The following is an 18469-nucleotide window of genomic DNA, read 5'->3' as shown; positions in this document are numbered from 1 at the left end:
TTATCAGCAGCCACCCCACTGGATTATTTTAAAATTTGGGATGTGTTTTCCATTGTTTTCCCTCTGGTTGCCCAGGAACACTATCTTAGGATTTGCAAATAGCAATAATTTTCTTCTTCCTTTCTAATATTCATCTTGTTGTTTAATTGCATTAGCTGGCACTCCCAGAACAATGTTAAGCGAACATGAACCCAGGGCTTTTGACTTCGAGGTTATCGTTCTTTCTCAACACCTCACTCGCTTTCTTTCTCAGAGAACCACCACGCTCTTAACTTTGTTCTCTCACTTGATGGTCACTCAAGTATGACAAGTCGGGCCAGAGTTAGTCTTTCCAGGCAGCTTTTAGGGAGGTTGAAGCTCAATAGAGCAATCAACTTGGCCAAGGTCAAGGAGGTAAAGTGCTGTGTAGGTGTGAATGCAGGCATTCTGACCCTTAGCCCCCAAACAGCGTGGTAATCCTCACCTTCATGCTCTCTCTCACGTGCCCATCCCTGCCTTCTCTGCCCCAGAGCCCTGGGCAGCATTTGTCTTCCCAGTCACCCACTGCTGGTGACGGTGATCTCTGATCCCTGGATCAATTCCAGGCTGGTGTTAGGAATTGGCTGCTGGTCCTAGTTCTATTACCCGCCCTCACTGTGGTCCCCGAGAGCTCATTTTACTCTGAGACTCAGATTTCTCATCTGTGGAATGGGGACATTACCCCTGATGCCAGAGCTGAGGTGGGGAGAGGATATGGGAAGTCAGGGGATGTGGAAAGGGCTCTCAGAGGACACCCGTGCATTTCTCCTGTCTGTCTTCCTGGCTCTCGCTCCCTCATCACCTGTCTGGATGCCCGTCTTGCTGGCTGAGCCTCTCCTTGGCGACATGCCACTGCGGCCAGGAAAGTGGGGGTGGAAAGGTGTGACATGAAGCTGTCACCTCAGGCTTGGTGGGTTGGCCCCATGGGAGCCATTAGCCAGCTCAGTCAGGCCCACACAGTCCACCTCTACCCTGCAAACTCATAGGGACTTGCCTCACCCATCCTGTTGTAGTTCCCGAGGCCCCTCACAAATTCCAGCCCCACCTCTCATTCCCTGAGTCACCTTGGGGAAGCCCCTCACCTCTCAGAGCACTGGCCTGGGGAGCACTGACCTGGGTGTAGATCTGGTCTAGGCTGGGTCTGTCCTCCGGAGCCTCCTCCCAGCACTGCTTCATCAGCTGGATACACTCGGGTGGCCCATGGTCAGGAGACACCAGGGGCCGGCACAAGGGAGGGGGTGACACCACCTTCCTGATGATTTCTGCAATAAACAGCATGTGGATGATAGGTTCAAGGTCCCCAGCAAGGCTTGTGGGAAGGGGTTGGCCTGGGGTTCTGAGATGGAAGGCAGGGGAGGCCTCTGGGGGTACAGGGATCAGGCCCTAAGAGTACTCCTTGGCTCCCCTGCTCTGTACCCCAGGACATGCTGGCCACTGGACCCAGGAGAGTCCAGGATGTGATCAGGGAAAGGGTCTCACGCTAGTAGCTGGAAGGGCGGGTTTTGAATTCTGGGTCTGCTATGACCTCTCTAGAAGATGGTGGAAAAGACCAGAGATTGCTCCAAGCCTCAGTCTTCCCATCTGTGAAATTAGCTTAATAAACTGCCTTCTTGAAAGGGGTGTAGAGGGAAGAGAGCATGGATGTTAGGCGGCCAGCACCTACCAGTCTCTCCCTCACCCCCAAACCCAACTGCTGCTCCCTGCCCGTGATGACCACCCATGTGCTTGAAACCTTGATGCCGTGGTTCTTTCCACCAGCCCAGCCACCTAGAGACTTTCTGGTGCCGGTTCCCCGTGGAAGAACGAGACTGTCTGCTTTCATTATCGTCATCATTATTATTTTCCCAAGACAGCCCCTACCATGATCTTCCTATCCCCACTCCCTGTAATAAAGACCGCCAGTCTAAGTCGAGGTCCAACAGATCAGTTCTAGTTCTGGCTCTGCCACTTGCCATCACTCCGTGCCTCAGTTTCCCCAGATAACAACTGCTTGAAATAGCTCTGCCTCAGAAAGCTGTTGGGAGCACTGGGGGGAGCTGAGAGATCACAAGGGCCCTGGGAAAAAGTGGGGCTAAAATCAGGAAAGGACTTCTAGATCACCCAGGCACATTCTAAGTTATGTCACCTCCCTGAGCCTCAGTTTACTCACATATAAAAAGAGCATGAAACAGTCCAGACTCCTTAGGGCTCTCAGAGGTATAGTCCCCCTGAGGAGGACTGGGATTCCCCTCTCTTGGCCCAGGAACTGGGAGCCCTTGGTGCCCATGAGGAGAAGGTTCTTTCTGGACTTCAATCCCCTCCCCACTCCTTGTTGGCCCCCTTGCTGGGGAGAGAGCATGAGTCCCTGCCTCATTGTACAGATAGGGAAACTGAGGCTCCTGGGAGTGAAGTGGCTCCCCTACAGCTACAGGGCTAGTAAAAAGCAAACTCTTGATGTGAGCCTGACCTCTTCCGGCATGATTTTCTTTGCCCAGAGGCTTCCAGCCCGCAGTCCTCAGACTCTTGAGGGCCTCTGGGTACAGGGTCTAGAAAGCTGTACATGCTTACAAAGAAGTGTGCGCATACGGAATCAATAATACACAACACACCCATACGACTCATTTGCAGAAGTCTTTGGATGAGGCTGTGATGAATACATTTCAAAATACAAATGCCTTTCAAAGTGTTGCTGATTTCAGAGCAGATTCTGTCTTCGGGTATTGTCTCAGTCAGTGGATATTAAAAACCAAATAGCAGCATGTGAGCCTCCAAACGTTTTTGCCATTAAAATGGAGTCCTCGGACGTGAACGTGCTGAAAATTACCCCCCAGGCCAGGCCGGGTCCCATGTTCCCTTACCATTCCAGACCTGCTGTCCACACCCAAGGCCTCACCAGGATTTACCAGCCATGCCTAGCTCTGTTGGAATATGCTCCATGGGTGACTCCAGAAGATTTGAGGGCAAAAGCCCTGACCCACTGCTTTCCATTTAGAAGTTCCTTCCCTTCTCTGAGCCTCACTCAGTTTTGCCTGAAGAATACACTTGCCCTCCCCAACTACGAGCTTGTCCAGAGGAATAATGCACATGACAGAGTTCTGGAAGCTGCTAGTGCCCCCCCACACACACACACACACATACAGGATCTTGAGAAGATGTTATTTCTAAGAGCAAGGAGGATCTAAATTGGGAAGTCAGGTGAGAATGTGGGTTCCCCCTATCATCATATCCTTAAAACCACTTGGGCAAATATTTATGAAGGGCCTACAAGGTGTCAGGCCCTTTGTCTAAAGAATTTCACTGAACCCTCACAACCACTCTGAGAGGCAGGCAACATGGTCCCCCCATTTTACAGATGACAAAACTGAGGCTTAGAGCCTAAGAGCGATTTACTCAAAGTTATGAAGCAGATTGGCACAGAGCTGGGCTTAGGTCGGTTTCCTCCAGTGCCTGTGCTCTTTGCATTTTTCCTCCCTGAGCCCAGGGAAGTCACCCCCCCACCCCCCCCCCCGCCCCCACACACACTGCCCCAGGAAGTAGCAGGGCCTGGGCTCGCAGCCCAATCCAGTGGTGACCGTCCAAGAGTTCCAGGCCTGGTTCCTTCCCCTAAAACCTCACAGAGTCCAGGCCCGAGGGGCCATGCCCTGGGTGCCAGGCTCACACACTCCAACTGGCTGGTCTCCCCTCTCCTGGTGGGTGAATGTGGAGGGCCGGACTGCTAGGGGTGTTGAACAAATGGCCTGACAAAGGCTCCTCTCCTTCCCACTCCTCCACCTCATAAATTTGGGGCCTGGAATGCTCATTACTCACTGAGCAGGGCTTTGGTGGAGAAAGGAAGGGAGCCAGGCCTTCCGTGAGTTAAAGATTACCCACTGGGGGTGAGAGAGGATGGCAGGGTCGGTTCCATCTCTGTCCTGCCCTGCGGCTGAGATGCCAGGCCATCTGTGGGGACAGGTCCCTGGGACTAGACACAGGCAGCAAGGGGACAGCTAGAAGAATAGCCCAGGATCTGGCTCACGCTGACAGGGAACACAGAAGTGGAAGAAATGATTCTGAAGTTGGACCCTGGCACTGGGGTCAGAGAAGAAAATGTCTAAGACCAGGGGATGATGGGGAAGGTGTGAGTGTGGGTCCTGCACACCTTGAAGGAGATGAGATGCTCTTGAAGGAGCCGCACGTGGGCAGAGAAGCAAGCCCAAATACTGAGCAGCCCAGCCCAGCCACATCTGACATGGGCCAGATGTCTGGCCCATTTTTTTTGTTTCACCCCATTTCAAAGATAAGAAAACTGAGGCTCAGAGAGGGGAGGTGATTTGTGGCAAGTCATGTAGTAAGTAAGTGAAGCAGCTAGGGAAAATTGAGGTCTGTAGAAGCACAAAGTCACCACTAAGCAAGGGGTTGGTTAGAGCATGAGCCCCCAAAGATGCAGCGATGACCCTGGAAGAGGTAGAAAGGGGTGGAGGTTTTCTCCCCAAAATCAGTGTCTTCAGCCCTGGAGCTGGTCACTGCCGTTTTCGGCAGAGCTGCCAAAGGCTGCCTGCCTTAAGACAAAGAAACTCAATTCTCACTGTCAAACCAGGCAAGCATGTCTGTGTGGTTATTCCCAGGGCTGGATTTCCTGATGGCCACTGGGCTCCCCAACACCATGGGGACCCCAGCCAGGGGAAGGCCATGGAAGGAAAACAGGGATGCTGTACCTTCTGCAGAGAGGCCCGAGGAGCTGTATGGTGGGCCTCGAGTCAGCACCTCCTGCAGGACGATGCCAATGCTGAAGATGTCTGCTTTGAGGGTGCCCCGCCCAGGCGCCCCTGGCGCCCGCAGCAGCTCCGGAGCTGTCCACAGCAACTCTGCAGTCACAGGGCAGGGCCACACTGTCCTCACCCACTGACCTCCAAGCTGGGCAGGGATGGGTGGGCACTTGACACATATGGTGTCCTTGCCCAGGAGGATGTGGGTGCTTCTGTTCTCCCCATTCCCAGGCAAGGAGCCTAGGGCAACTCAAGGTCATACTAGAGGAAGTGCTGGAAGGTTGGACATTTTCCCACCCCCACACCTGCCCCATAAGCATCCGATGGAAACAGAGACCCCAGAACCTACTGGTGGCCCCTGCCTACCCGCAAGCTGACCTTCTGGGGCTGGCCGGGGCCGGGGAACCCGCTGAACATCCAGGAGCTCCGCATAACCGTGGTCAGTAACCTTGAGAACAAAGCGTCCATCCACCACACAGTTGCGGGACTTGAGGCGGCCGTGGGGGAAATGCCGATGGTGCAGATAGCGCATACCCTAGTTGGACGTAACGGTTGTCCGGTAGGCCTGTGATGAATGGAAGGGGCCCCTGGTCCTCTCCGAATCCCACAGACCCTAGAAACCCTTCCTGCCTCTTCTCACTGTTTCCCACACTGTTCAAGTTTTTCTTAGACAAAGTGGAAAGAGACCAGGTCTTGGAAATCTAAGCATCCCTTATTTCCTTGCCCTCTGCATGGCCCCCCAGCTCCAAACCCAGGGAGGGTTCTCACACGGATCAAATCCAGCAGCAGAGAGGCCTTAAATGTCCAGTCCAGCCGCAGAGCCTCATTCCGCAGCAGGTCCTCCAAGCTGCCCCGGGCACAGTGCTCTAGCACTAGAGCGCTGACCCCAGGGGCCACAAAGACGCCCAGACAAGCAGCCACATTCTCATGCCGCAGGTCCCGCATCTGTTGGGGCAAAGGGCACAGTACCAGCCCCCAAGTGCTTGTCAAAGGCTGGACCAGGTACAGTCCACATTTGGGCTTCCAGTATTTAGCACCCAGCACAGGGCAGAACACAGAGAGGCACCAGAAATGTTGGATGGATGGATAGATGGATGGATATGTGGATGGATGGATGGATGGATGGATGGATGATGGATGGATGATGGATGGACAAATGGATGGTTGGATGAATGGATGGTCGGATGGATGGATGGATGCATGGATGCATGATGGAAGATGGATGGATAGATGGATGATGGAGAGGTGGATGGATGATGGATGGATGGGTGGATGGATGGACAGATGATGGTTCAGTAAACAAGCAGATGAAAAGCCAAGTGGAAACATCATGGGTAAATAAGTCTTACCTTTCTCAGGAGGCTGAGGCAGCTGGGCCGCAGCTCAGGGCCAGTGCCCGTTTCAAACCTCTTCAGCCACACCCACTCTCCCTGTTTGAGGAAGAACAAGAGTTCACTGCTGCTGGTCCCCAGCTTTGTGACCTTGGGTAAATCTCTCCATGTCTATTGGCCTTGCTTCTTCCCCATAAATTTATTCTTTTCTGTGTGCTCCAAGCCAGGCAGAGTATGGCTGGTGGAAACCGAGGCTAGACTTTCACTTTGGTGGGCAAAGCCAGGGGCCAGGCTTTGGCTGACAGACCTGAGTTCAGTCCTAACCCTGCCACTGTCTAGTTCTGTGAACTTGGATGTGTGACTTTGGTTCTCTGAGCCTCATGTTACCCACTGGGGGTGGGAGAGGATGGCAGGTTCAGTTCCATCTCTGCCCTACCCTGCAGCTAAGATGCCAGGCCATCTGTGAGGACAGATGAGGGACACCTCAGAGGCTAACAATTGGTGTATATAAAGCATGTTAGTTCCCAATCTCAAGGTTAGCTTTACTCTACAGACCTCAGGTACCCACAACACCCCAAAGCTTGCAAAGTGAGTAGGGTGGGAGGTGCTTGACCCAGGGTCTGTAGGAGAGGGGAGGATGGAAGAGAAGGAAGCTTTGGCCCAGGGCTCTGTCCTCGCCTTGGCCTTGCCCAGAGCTGGCTGCAGCCTTGGCCCTTTGTCCTCTGTCATTGATGGGCTTCTGCCTCCTTAGCCTCACATGGCCCATCAGTTAACTCAAAGGAGCAGACAAAACATGCTGTGTACATCATTAAAGCCTCCTTTTAGCATAAAAGAAAAAAGGCGGGATTCTGCTGGAGAGAAGGTGGAAAAGAAGGAGCGTGAGCCTCATGTCACTCATTAGCCCAGCTCTTCGACCCTGAGTCACAGAATATGAGGATGGGAGCACCAGTGAATTGTCGATCTTGAAAACCCAGCTGCTGAGAAGCGACAGTGTCCTCAGCAACTTTAGAATCCTGCTGGTCTAATCTTTGACTTCGCAGCCTTCCTATCGGCTGGTGGCCAGGCTCTGCCTAGAGGCAGAGTCTGGGGCTGGGTGCTGGCCCACACCTCTGGACCTCAGGGACCTGGAATCTCACAGTCCCTTGCTGAAAGAGGCAGGAGGGTGACCCAGGCTGGCCCCATGAGAGAAACCCTGGGGTGGGCCCATGTCCGGAGTGCTCAGGCCCACGTGGCCAGGATCTGGGTACTTCCCAAGGTCCAGTCACAAACCATGTAAACTGGGAGCTGGGAGACTTGCTTTTCACTCCTACCATGCCACTGATTTTCTGTAGGACCCAGGAAAGTCACTTGTCTTCTTCAAGCCTCAGTTTCCCGTTCCATAATGGACTAGGGCATACCAAGCCCCAAGAGGCTGTGGGTGCCCTCTCCTTCTCCCAGACTCCAGCTCCTCAGGCCTGGACGTTGGGGTGACAGAAGCCCTCACCTGGTAAATGGCCACACTGCTGGGTTCCTGGGGGGCTGGCAGGCTCCTCGCTGACCCCTGGGCCACTGACCTCAGGCTTCCGCCGTCCACCGCACTCCTTGATTCACTCAGGCTGTCCATGTTCAGCCTCTGCAGGGAGCAGGCATGGTCAAAGGCCTGGGCCAGACTTCCATCAGTGGCTTGCCCACCCAGCCCGGGGCCTGCCCCACCTACCCGTCTGCTCGGGGGCCGATGGATGAAGGTGAGCTCCTGGGCTGTCAGCAGGATCCGGTGGGGGCCCCGCACAAGCTGCAGCTGTTGGATGCCCAATCTGGAGGCCAGAGAAAGCGCAGGGTGGACAAATGATACACATGTCACTCCCAATTTGATCCAGCCCCCTTGGACCTGCACTGCCAAGGAGCCCTCTCCCCAGCAGCCCCCGCTGGGCTGGGAGGGCACCGCTGAGCACTTCCTCCTAAAGAGGCCCTCAGCCCCAGCTCAGGGTTCGCCCGCTGGCCTAGTATGCCTGCTGGTCCCTAGTTCACAAGTTCCAAATTGCCTGGAGGCTTTCTGGGGTGATCAGAGCCTAGGGTGAGGGCTGGGGTGTGGAGCCCTAGCCCTCCTAGGTATGGCTAAGGCTCAGGGAGCACAGAGAACTTCAGACCCAGGAAGAATTGTCTTTAACGCTGAAGGGCCCAGGGAGCCATCCTGGTCAAGCCCTCATTGTCCATGTTCATAGCCTGAAGCTCAGCAAGGGACAGTCCTGGGGGAAGTCCCAGGCTTCTTCCCCAGCTTTCAAATGGACATTTCGGGAGGCACCCCAGCCTTGACAGGGTGCTGACCAAGGTTCTAGGACAGACAGGAGTTCTGGGTGGTCCTGAGGTCCTAGGAGGATAGGAACGTTTCCTGCGGATGGCCAGAACTGTGCCTAAGGAAGAGACACCTTGAGGGGGTGGGGGGGGCACCAAGGGGTGGAGTGAGCCTCCAGGGTAGACAGAGTCTTACCTGATGAGACACGTGAGGGCCCCGCCAGCCAGGACCAGGAGACAGGCCAGGGCAAAAGCCAGGAGGCTACCAGGGGACTGCGCATCTGTTGGGGGAGCAGGGCGCATGTGAGTCCTAACAGTAACAACAGCGAAAGGAGAGTGGCCCCTTTCCCCCAGCTCCTGAGCCTCCCCCTTGACCTTTCTGGGAAATGGAAACACAAACCCCACCCCAGGCGCTCCCCAGGGGAAGAGGCTCAGAATGGCCTCCAAGTGGGAATGTCCTATCTGTGCGCTGGTCATCACACACAAATACTGATTCCTAGTGTTTTCTGTCCGGGTTCTTGGGCTCCCTGTACCCAGGTCCCCATGGACCCTGCTCAGATCCGATTATAGTCCTGATCATACTATGGTCTCTTGTCTCCTGGCATATTAGGTCCCTTCCCACTAGACAGAGTAGCTGGTTAGGAGGACCTGTGTCTTACTCATCTCACTGTCCCTGGCACTCAACACAGGGCCTGGATGGGGCTGCATACAAATTTTGTACCCCTCTCAATTGCTGTCTTACTTCTTACATTACCCTCTGGGATGGGCCACTCACTACCTGTTCTGGCTGCCGGTCTTATTGTCCTTCATTCTGACTGTTAGGAGAGCCCTCCTTAGGCTGAATCCAAATCTTCAGCCCTCATGTCAGGAGTTAGATATAAAGAGGCTGCTAAGGATCACTGGGCAAGGTTGGAAGGGCTATCTTGGGCAACCCTGGCATCAGCTTAGACTGGCAAGGAGGCTAAATGCCCAGCGCCGTTCTGGAGAAAGGACATTGGCCTCTGCTGCCACAGGAAGGGGCCGTCCCTTCCTCCTTCCTTGCCTCCTCCCTTCCTTCACTCACTGGAGGATGAGCACGGCTGTCTGCCCCCTGCAGAGGTCCCCAGTCTGAGTTAAGTCTGACATAATAACAGCAGCAAATAGCTTGCAAGGCAATTACACTATTGTATTGCATTCAGCACCTATTCTGAGACTATTCTGTAGCTCAGTTCGGTTATTCTGCACAGTGACTTCTGGAAGCAGGGATGGTCATGACCACAGCTTAGTAGGAGAGAAAACAGAGAGAAAGAATGGTCTGTGAGTAGCAGAGCCCAGGTTCAAAGCCAGGCAGTTTTGCTCTGGCATCTGGCCTCCCAACCACAGCTTCAACCTGACTCCCTCCCAGGCTCCCAGGGGCTGAGCTCTGAGTCTGAATCTGGAGGCAATGAGGGAGCAGGCATAGAGCCTGCAGCAGAAAAGCGTTCCAGGCCTAGGGGGCGGCAAGTGCCAAGTTTCTGAAGCAGGAGCAGAGGCGTGTGATCAAGGGAGGGCAGGGCAAAGGAGGAGGAAGGCAGGCCAAGGAGCTGAGGGGGCCAGGGTGCTGTGAAGTCCAAGGCCAGGATTCCAACGACGTGACTCCGGTTAAGGCCAAGTTCTGCAGGTTCGGCTGGGGGCATGCCAGATCTGATCACGTTTCCAAAGGATCCTCCAGCCTGCCGGGTTGTACGAGGACAAGGGGGGAAGCAGGGTAGCAACGCAATGAGAGATGATGAGGGCCTGGGCCGGGCAGGGCCAGGGAGGGATGAACCGCTCTGCTTCTGGGCCACTTCTAAAGATGGACACCCGAGGGTTTGCTGACCGATCAGATGTGGGGTGTGAGGTTAGAGGTTCCTGCGCCTCTGGGAGGTTGGGGGGCTGTGACCTGCAATGGGGAAGATGATGGGAGGCAGGTTGGGGGCCAGATCAGGAGTTCAGGTTCAGAATACACCAAGTCTGAGATGCCAACTAGACCTCCAGGTAGCATCTTACTGGACATGTCCAGTAGGAGGTGGGACAGATACAGAGTTTGGGAGTCAACAAGTCTGTAGAGATCAATCTGGGGGCCACAAGAATGGGTGAGATGCCAAGGGAGTGAAAACAGAGGGAACACAGAAAGGCTCAAAGCACCGAGCCCACAGGTGTCGGTGGTAATAGGCCAGCTCTGCAGAAGAACAGAAAAGGTGACCAAGAAGTAGCACGAGCCAGGGAACCTGGAGAGTGATGGAGCAGCGGGGAGGAGGGAGAGGGGCTGACACGCCCTGGCCCAGCAAGGCACAGACTGACAACTAGCCCTGGGTCTCAGCCCTGCAGAAGCCATTGGTAGCCTCAGTATGACTGCTTCTGTTACAAGAGGGTACAAGAGGGGTGGAGAGAGTCAGTGGAGAGAATTCAAGAGAAGAGGGGAAGTGACATTTAGTTCACTTAGCATGGGTGCCATTTCAAGGAATCTTATTGCCAAAGAGAGTCAAGGAAGGCAGCGGAGCCTGAAAGGAGGGGTGAATGAATGAATGGCTCTCTAAGGTTAACATTTCAAGACAGATAATCAGAGAAAACAAAGAACATGGCACGTCCTCTTGCCAACAAGACCCCTGAGACTCAGGCGGTGGAGAAGCCAACAGTGGATGGGACAAGTCCAGCCAGTCCTAGGGTTCCTAGATGCCCCCTGGGGGAGTAGTTTTCACTGAGGATCTGCGACCACGTAGCCCCTTCCCATCTCCTCAAAGCACAAGCCCTGCTCCTAGGCTCTGCCTTGCCCGTCATGCAAGGACAAGCAGTGGAGGGTGCTAGGTCTTTGTTCCTATTTCTACACAAGACATGGAGAACAAGAGAGGGTGTTTAACTTGCCCAAGTTCATATAGCTAGTCAGCAGCAGCCCTGAACACATTTGCCCCAAAGCCCCTGCATCTAGTTTCTCCATCCATGATGCCTGATTTGTTGTATTAGAGATGATCATGACAATCCTGGGCTAGAGAGTGAGCTGTCATTTTTGGATTCCTGGGAGAAGACCCATCCCTTGGCCGGTGCTGCTGTTCAGGCCCCCACCACTACCCCCTCGGAGCCCTGACTCAGAGCACCTGCCCCTCCCCTGCTCCCTTTATCAGAGAGCTTCGTCACGGTTGCTGGCCATGGGCAGGAGTCTTCTCTGCCGTCGCACCCTCGGTTCTCGGCACTGAGCATAGGACACAGCGGGTGCTGAATAAATGTTGGCTGATTGATTGGTTGAATGAATGAATTGAAACCTGTTAGATGGTGAGGTCTGTGAGCCAGGGCTGATGGAGCCCAAAGGAGAGAGATCCCCCTTCATCAGCCCCTGGCTTCCCCGCTCACAGCTCTGATCACACTGTGCTGTGTACTTTTCAGCTATCTCCATCTCTACCACCAGACTGAAGCCCCTGAAAAGCAGGCCCTGGAGCTGGTCTTCAAGCACATCAGCTCTACAAGAACAGGGACATCATTTAGTTCACTCCTCTATCCCTGGGGCTGGGCATAGTGCCTGACACGTGGGAGGTCCTCCAGCAGCATTTGTGGAAGAGAAGGGGCAAAGAAGCAATTGGATGAAGGCAGCTTCATGAGCTACCTGCTAGTCTGGGGGATGGATGACACCAGTCCTCTCCAGCGTGGGACACACACCCTTTGAACATAAAGATACTGTGGGGATCACAGAGGAGAGGCCCCAGCCCTGACAGATAAGACAGGTGAGATTTAACCTGGCAAGGTGGCAAGCACTCCAGGAAGGAAAAAAAATGCATTGAACAGATGGACAGATGGATGGTTGGATGGATGGATGGATGGATGGACAGATGGATGGATGGATGGATGGATGGTTGGATGGATGGAAGAATGGATAGATGGATAGATGGATGGATGGATGTTTGGATGGATGGATGGATGGACAGATGGATGGTTGGATGGATGGACGGACAGACGGATGGATGGATGGATGGATGGGTGATGAATTACCTCTCACACATAGCATATCGGGGTCAAACCAGCAGCTGGAGTCACGTGCTGGAGGGGCCCCTCCTGGGAAGTGTATGGCCCTGTCCAGGGGCTGCACTCGCCATGTGCCTGTGTCCAGAATGTGAGTGGGGACCAGCTGGCTTCCCCGACCATCTGTGTCCAAAATGACATACTGAACCAGCCTTCTGCCCTTCTCATCCGTCCGGATCCTCTGGCTAAAGCCAGCCACGTTCAGATCCCCTGTATGGTCCCCCAGGTGGGCCCCAGAGAGCCCGGCCCCATGGCTCTGAGAGCGGTTCAGGGCATGGATCAGCAGGACAACCGCATCATAGATGGTCCCAAACAGAGGGGACACCTGTGGAAGAGAAGGTCCCTCAACCACATAACCCCATGACACAGACTCCCAGACATCTCTAAGCCCTGCCAGCCACAATCTTGTGGATTATCACCCTGCCCCCCACACAGCCCTCTCTGTGGTCCCACTGGGATTTTAGTCCCCGCTCAGCCGTTTGACAGTCTCCATGGCCACCACCAACTCTGACATCTCACAGGCACCTCCAATCTGCCCGGTACGTCCAAAACGGAACTCCTGTTCTTCAAGGTTTCTGTCTGGTTCTGCGACACAAACATTCCTCCCACAATCTGGGAAATGAAACGACCACCTGCCTGCTGTCTCCAGTCTAGATCTGATTCCCGACTCCTCTCTTTCTCTCTTCCAGTTCGTCACTGAATCTCTTTGGTTCTATTTCAGAACTTACTCCCAGCTCAACTGACTCCTCACCTGCTCTGCTCCTGCCATCTGGGTCCATGCCCCCTCACCCTCACCTGGCCTACACGGGAGCCTCCTAAAAGGCCCCCTTGCTTCATCTGGGTCTCTTCAGGCCACTCTTACAACCAAAGCAATTTTTTGTGAAAAACCATAAATCAAGGGACACCTGGGTGGGGCAGTCGTTGGACGGCCAACTCTTGGTTTCAGATCTCGGGGTCATGGGATCGAGCCCCGGGTCAGCCTATGGCTCAGCACAGAGCCTGCCCAGATTCTCTCTCCCTCTGCCCCTCCTGCTTGTTCTCTCTCTCTCTCTCTCTCTCTCGCTTGCTCTTTCTCTCTCTCACAAACAAATCTTAAAAAACAAAAACAAAAACAAAAAAACCTATGAATCAAATTATTTCTTACTTAAAACCTGCTGGTGTCTTCCCATTTCCCTTATAAGTTGAGACTCCTTGACTGGCATAAAATGCCCCACCTGGCCATGCCCCAAGCTTATCTCAGACTCCTGTTCCCATGTGACATGACAGTCCAGCCTGTCCACGCCCTCTGCCTGTTCCTCTAGCCTCCAAAGCTCACTCTGCCTCCGGGCCTTTACACCTGACACTGCCCCCGCCTGGGTGCTCCTCGCCCAGATCTGCATCCTGGCTGCCTCCTTCCCATTCAGGACTCCGATCAAGGGCTAACTCCTCACAGTGTGCTCCCCTGCTTGTCCTAACTCCTGTTACCCTCTTCTCCATCCCGGCCACTCTCTGTCACTTTATCCTGTTTCTGTTTTTTTTTTTTTCTTGGCAACATTATCACGATTTGAATTCAGTTGTATGGTTGCTTGGCTATTATCTGTCTTGCCCTAATGGAAGCTGCCTGAACACCAGGTCTGCCTTATCCATCGCTGTGTCCCTGACGCCTGGCCCAGGGGCAGAGCAGAGGGACCCCATTCACAATTGTCAGATGAATGGCTCCTGTTAAGGCCCTCCATCAGCCTCTACATTCCTGTCACCACCTCCAGACCCTGTTGTCTTCTTGTCACCAAGAAACAGACATCCCAAGGGGGACTCAAGCAGCAGAGTTCTTGTATGCCAAAGCCGAGCCAGCATTCATGCTCCCAGCTCTGCTGGCCCCCCTCAGATTCACAGCAGAGACTCCAGAAAACATTCCCATTCTCCCACACCCCGGCATCTCGCCTGCTGATCTGCACAACGTGCTAGGCGATGCAGAGGAAGAAGAGGGAGAATGTCTGTGAGAGGAAGAGCAGCTGGGCCAGAAAGGAAAATTGTAGGCACTGAGCTGGAGATAGAAAAATAGAAGCAAAAAGTCACAGGAGAGGGAGAATTGAGGAAGCAGGCCAAGAGAGTCTAATAGACACCCACACACAAGCAAGCACATGCGCACACATGCACAGGCACACACAGACAACAGAGAGACAGAGAAAACTGGAGATGGCACGAGTGCACCTAGGGACTAGGCAGGGACACTTTGTCCAGTAAGGGACAGGTCATGTGGGGCTGAATCCGGCAGGCGGCTGGCGGACCAAGACCAGGAAGGCCTAGAGTGCACGAAGAGTGCACATACCCGCCCACAGCCCCGCACTCCGGGCCCTGTGAGGGCTTGGACAGACCCACCTGCTCTGGTTCCAAGTGCGTGGCCGCCTCTCCACTGGCCACGGCAGCTTCAAAGGACTTGTCTGTGAGGCCAGACTCCAGGCTGACGGTGAGCACGGCATCATAGACCTCCCGCAGGGGCCCGCTGTCGCTGAGGGCCAGGTAGGAGTGGTTGCGGTAGGGCAAGGCGAACAACATGGTATCGTAGGGCAGGAAGATCAGCCTTCCGTCTGCCAGGCCCCGGGCCCACGCTCGGCTCAGCAGGGCGGTCTGCTCCAGGCCCCCCAGGAGCGCCGAGTGCATACACAGCACCACAACTGGAGGCAGGGGGCGGGAGGGAGTAGTGATAGGCTTGCCTCTGCAGGCCTTCCCCGCAGCCCAGGGTCTGTGGCCCTAGAGAGCTGCTCTGAGCAATCAGGTCTGATCCCTACTGGGAGCACATTCCTCTTTGCCTTCACAAAGGAGATAGGACCTTGGCATCCAGGTTTGTCCCCAGGCCTCCAGGACAGAAGGGAGCCCTTGCCCAAGGCAAGTGTCTCACACACCTACCCAAGGTAAGTGGTCCCCTGTATATTTCCTCTCTTCTCCACTTGGGTCCCTGACCAGGGCTAGAACCTCAGCCAACAAAGGGCCACCCACTCAGGTTGCTGCAACAATCCCTTTTCTCTAGAAAATCCATGAAAACAGAGCCAATTAGGAAGGCTGGGGGTCTCCCTGCTGGCGTCTGAGGCCCTCTGGTCATGTGGAAGTCAGAGCCTAGAGTCCTGGGCTCTGCTGAGCCCCTGGGCGGCCATGCTGTGTGGGCCATGGGGCACAAGCCACCTGCGCCCTGCCCCAGCAGAGTGGGGAGGACGCTCAGAGACTCACTCAGTAGGCCCAGGAAGAAATAGAACCAGGGATTCCTTTGCCCCATCTCTTTGGCCCTGTGTTTACTCTGGCTTCACACAAAAAAACCCTTTGTGTGATAAGTTGGGGGTGCTGTTCTGCAGTTGCCCACAGGGGAAAGCTGATACCCACAACTTGGGAGGAAGCATGCACTGGGTTGGAGAGGGTGTAGTAGCTTCATGTGGCTCATGAGGACACCGTAGCACAGAGAGGTTTAGTGAGTTGCCTGAGATCACACAGCTCGTAAGAGGTGGGGCCAGCAGAGAGATTCTGGCAATCTGACCCCAAAGAATGTGCCCTGAACCCCTCTGCCTTCTGGCTCCTGAAAGCCGGCGATTTGGTTGGAACTCAAAACTTGGCAACAAGGGTGGAGAAGGAGTCTAATGACATGGCCCCCACCACTGCCACTGTGTTCAGGCCACGCACAATGGAGCTGTCCATTCTCCTAGTCCCATCGTCCCGTTACTCCATTCCCTTGCACTGGAACACCTTCCTCCTCATTACCGCCTTCCCTTAACTTCCTCTCAGGCCCAGCCCTGTTGTCACCTCCTCTGGGAAGCCCTCCCCAGCCCCAAACAAAGCACCTCCTACCAGACCATAGCTCCTCACTGCTGGGGCCTGGGTGCTCTCTCCCCACCACTGCACCCCGCCCCCCATCCCCCAAGCCCCGCCAGGCTCTGGTCCAGGGCAGCGCTTGGTGACTCTTGGCTGAATGACGTATTTTCAGAGCGCTCAGCCCCAAGCAGCTGCTGCTCATGATGTCATGAGGCTGTAATGATCCCCATTTCACCCACTGGAAAACTGAGTCTCAGAGAAGTGAGGTCCTGCTCCTAATGGGCAGTGGGCACCCTGGGGCCAGATCTTGCTGTCCACCTGGCGTGAACTCTCAGAGCGGCCACATGAGCTGGTGGGCTGCCCACCCTCCCCCCTCAGGCGTGGGCTGCAGTTCCCTCAGGTGGGGGGGGGGGGTGGCGGCAGTCACGAGTCTCTGAGAAAACAACACTCTCCCCTGCTGCCTGCAAAACATTCTCATACTTGCCACCTTTGTGCCATTCTCATTTCTCTCTTGTACTCAGTTCCGCTCTTCTCTCTTTCTGTTCCCTTCTTTCTTTCTTTTTTTGTACTGTTCGTCTTGATTCGCTAGTTTCTTGACACCCCACCCCTACGATGGGCCACATGCCACAGTTTGAAATAACCCCAATCTGGATTAACTTTGAAGTCCCTTCAATTTTCCAGGTGCCGCCTCTGCCCCACAGTCTACGCACCATACCTCTCCTTACCTGACTACTTCCTTTCTGCCACCTCCCCCAAGAAGCCTCAGACCCACAGGGCCCAGCCCCAACTCTCCTCTGATTTTCCAAGCTTCTGTTCCCTCAGATGGTCTTGAACTCTCTGTCATAATCCCAGGCTTATATACCTGTCTCTCCATCACATAGTCATGTCCGGAGCTCCCTGTCTGTCCTGTTCCCCTACGTGACCTAGCACTCAGCACAACAGGGGCTTGAGAAAGGCAAGAAGTGACTGTCTCAGTCGGGGAAGCATGTGCCTCTTGATCTCAGGGCTATAAGTTCAAGCCCCACTTTGGGTGTAGAGGTCACTTAAAAATAAAATCTTAAAAAAAAAAAAAAGTGATTCTGACTCTAGCTGCCTCCCTGGCTCAAGTACTGCTACCCTCTCATTTCCTTCAGGGTACTAGGCAAGAAGCAAGGAAACTTTGGGCTCTCATTCCACAACTAACGCTTGAATCAGAGCTCAAAATCCAATGGCACGGCTTGCCAACTGTGTGACTCGGGCAAGTTACACACCTTCTCTGAGCTGCAAAGTGCAGAGCTCAACAGGTCTCACTCACAGGGCTGCTGAGAGATTAAATGCAGGGCTGCCATCCAGGTCTCAGGCCAGTCTCTTCACAGCTACAGGAAGTCCGGCTGCCCACAGGAGAAAGGCACCCAGGTACACTTACTTTTCAGGCTGTCCATGCTGCAGAGCTGCTCCAGGACCTCCGTGGCCCCCTGCTCCCCGGGTCCTAGAGAAGTCACCAGCCCCACAGGCAGCCCATGTGTCCTGAGAGTCATGGCCACCTGCCGGGCTGTGGCCACCCAGATGTCCTGGTGGGAGGACACGATGGCCACGTGTGCCCAGCCGAAGTGTCTCATGATGGACAACAGCACGTGGGCCGCTGAAGGCAAGGTGGCCACTAGCTCCCCTCCTCCTTCGGGAGCTCCGCACACCCAAGAGAAGAGGGTCTTGCCCCAGCCTTGGGCCAGCAGAGCAGCTGCTTGGCAGTAACCAGGATTGACGGGACCCACAAAAGCAGCTATGGTGTTCTTATGGGCCAGGAACGTGGCCAGGGCATGAGGGGTGTCACAGCCTGTGGGAAGGACCACAGAAACCAGCCTCGAGCCCAGCACCAGTGAGGAGTCCTGGCTGGCTTGGTCCACAGCCAGCTGGGCAGCCACACTGGGGAGGGCCTTGGCAAAGATGGGGTCACAGTCCCAGGGGCCCAGCACTCCTAAGGTGAAGGTCCCTGCCCCCAGGGCCAGATTGGGGAGGGAGCCAGCCCACAGGAGGGCACTCCAAAGCACCACAGAGAGAAGAGGAGGGGGAAAGGCTGTCCTTGGATGATGGACAGTGACCCCCCACGGGCCCTGGGAGGGCAGGCACATCTTCCCACGTAGCCACGCCCAGCACCAATCTTCAGGGTACACGCCCCCCTGTGAGTCCTGGGAAAGGGGGACAAGAATTAAGTTTGCTTTCTGACACTTTCTGCCATTACTGCCTGCATGATTTTGAAGCAGACAGCACCTCTCCCCAGAACCTCGGCCTCCTCATTGGTAAAAGGAGGGATTTGGACCCATGATGTCTGAAGACTGCCCCCCCCCCTTTAAGGGCCCTACA

At 54.8% G+C, this 18469-nt stretch overlaps 1 protein-coding gene across 1 annotated transcript in view; it reads right to left on the bottom strand.

The window, feature by feature from the left end:
• Positions 1-18469, bottom strand: part of LOC131832805 (guanylate cyclase D-like) — a 36498-nt gene that overhangs the window by 16464 nt on the left and 1565 nt on the right. Inside the window, exons 3-13 of the mRNA XM_059176133.1 lie at positions 17535-18294; positions 14711-15006; positions 12323-12677; positions 8541-8625; positions 7770-7866; positions 7557-7685; positions 6092-6172; positions 5511-5687; positions 5121-5277; positions 4692-4841; positions 1132-1280 (exon numbers count right to left, since the gene is read on the bottom strand). Coding sequence (XP_059032116.1) covers positions 1132-1280; positions 4692-4841; positions 5121-5277; positions 5511-5687; positions 6092-6172; positions 7557-7685; positions 7770-7866; positions 8541-8625; positions 12323-12677; positions 14711-15006; positions 17535-18294 — 2436 coding nt within the window. The remainder of the gene's footprint in view (positions 1-1131; positions 1281-4691; positions 4842-5120; positions 5278-5510; positions 5688-6091; positions 6173-7556; positions 7686-7769; positions 7867-8540; positions 8626-12322; positions 12678-14710; positions 15007-17534; positions 18295-18469) is intronic.

Source organism: Mustela lutreola, chromosome 1, assembly GCF_030435805.1.
Source record: "Mustela lutreola isolate mMusLut2 chromosome 1, mMusLut2.pri, whole genome shotgun sequence".
Classification (NCBI taxonomy): domain Eukaryota; kingdom Metazoa; phylum Chordata; class Mammalia; order Carnivora; family Mustelidae; genus Mustela; species Mustela lutreola.
This window is presented reverse-complemented; position numbering and strand designations above follow the sequence as displayed.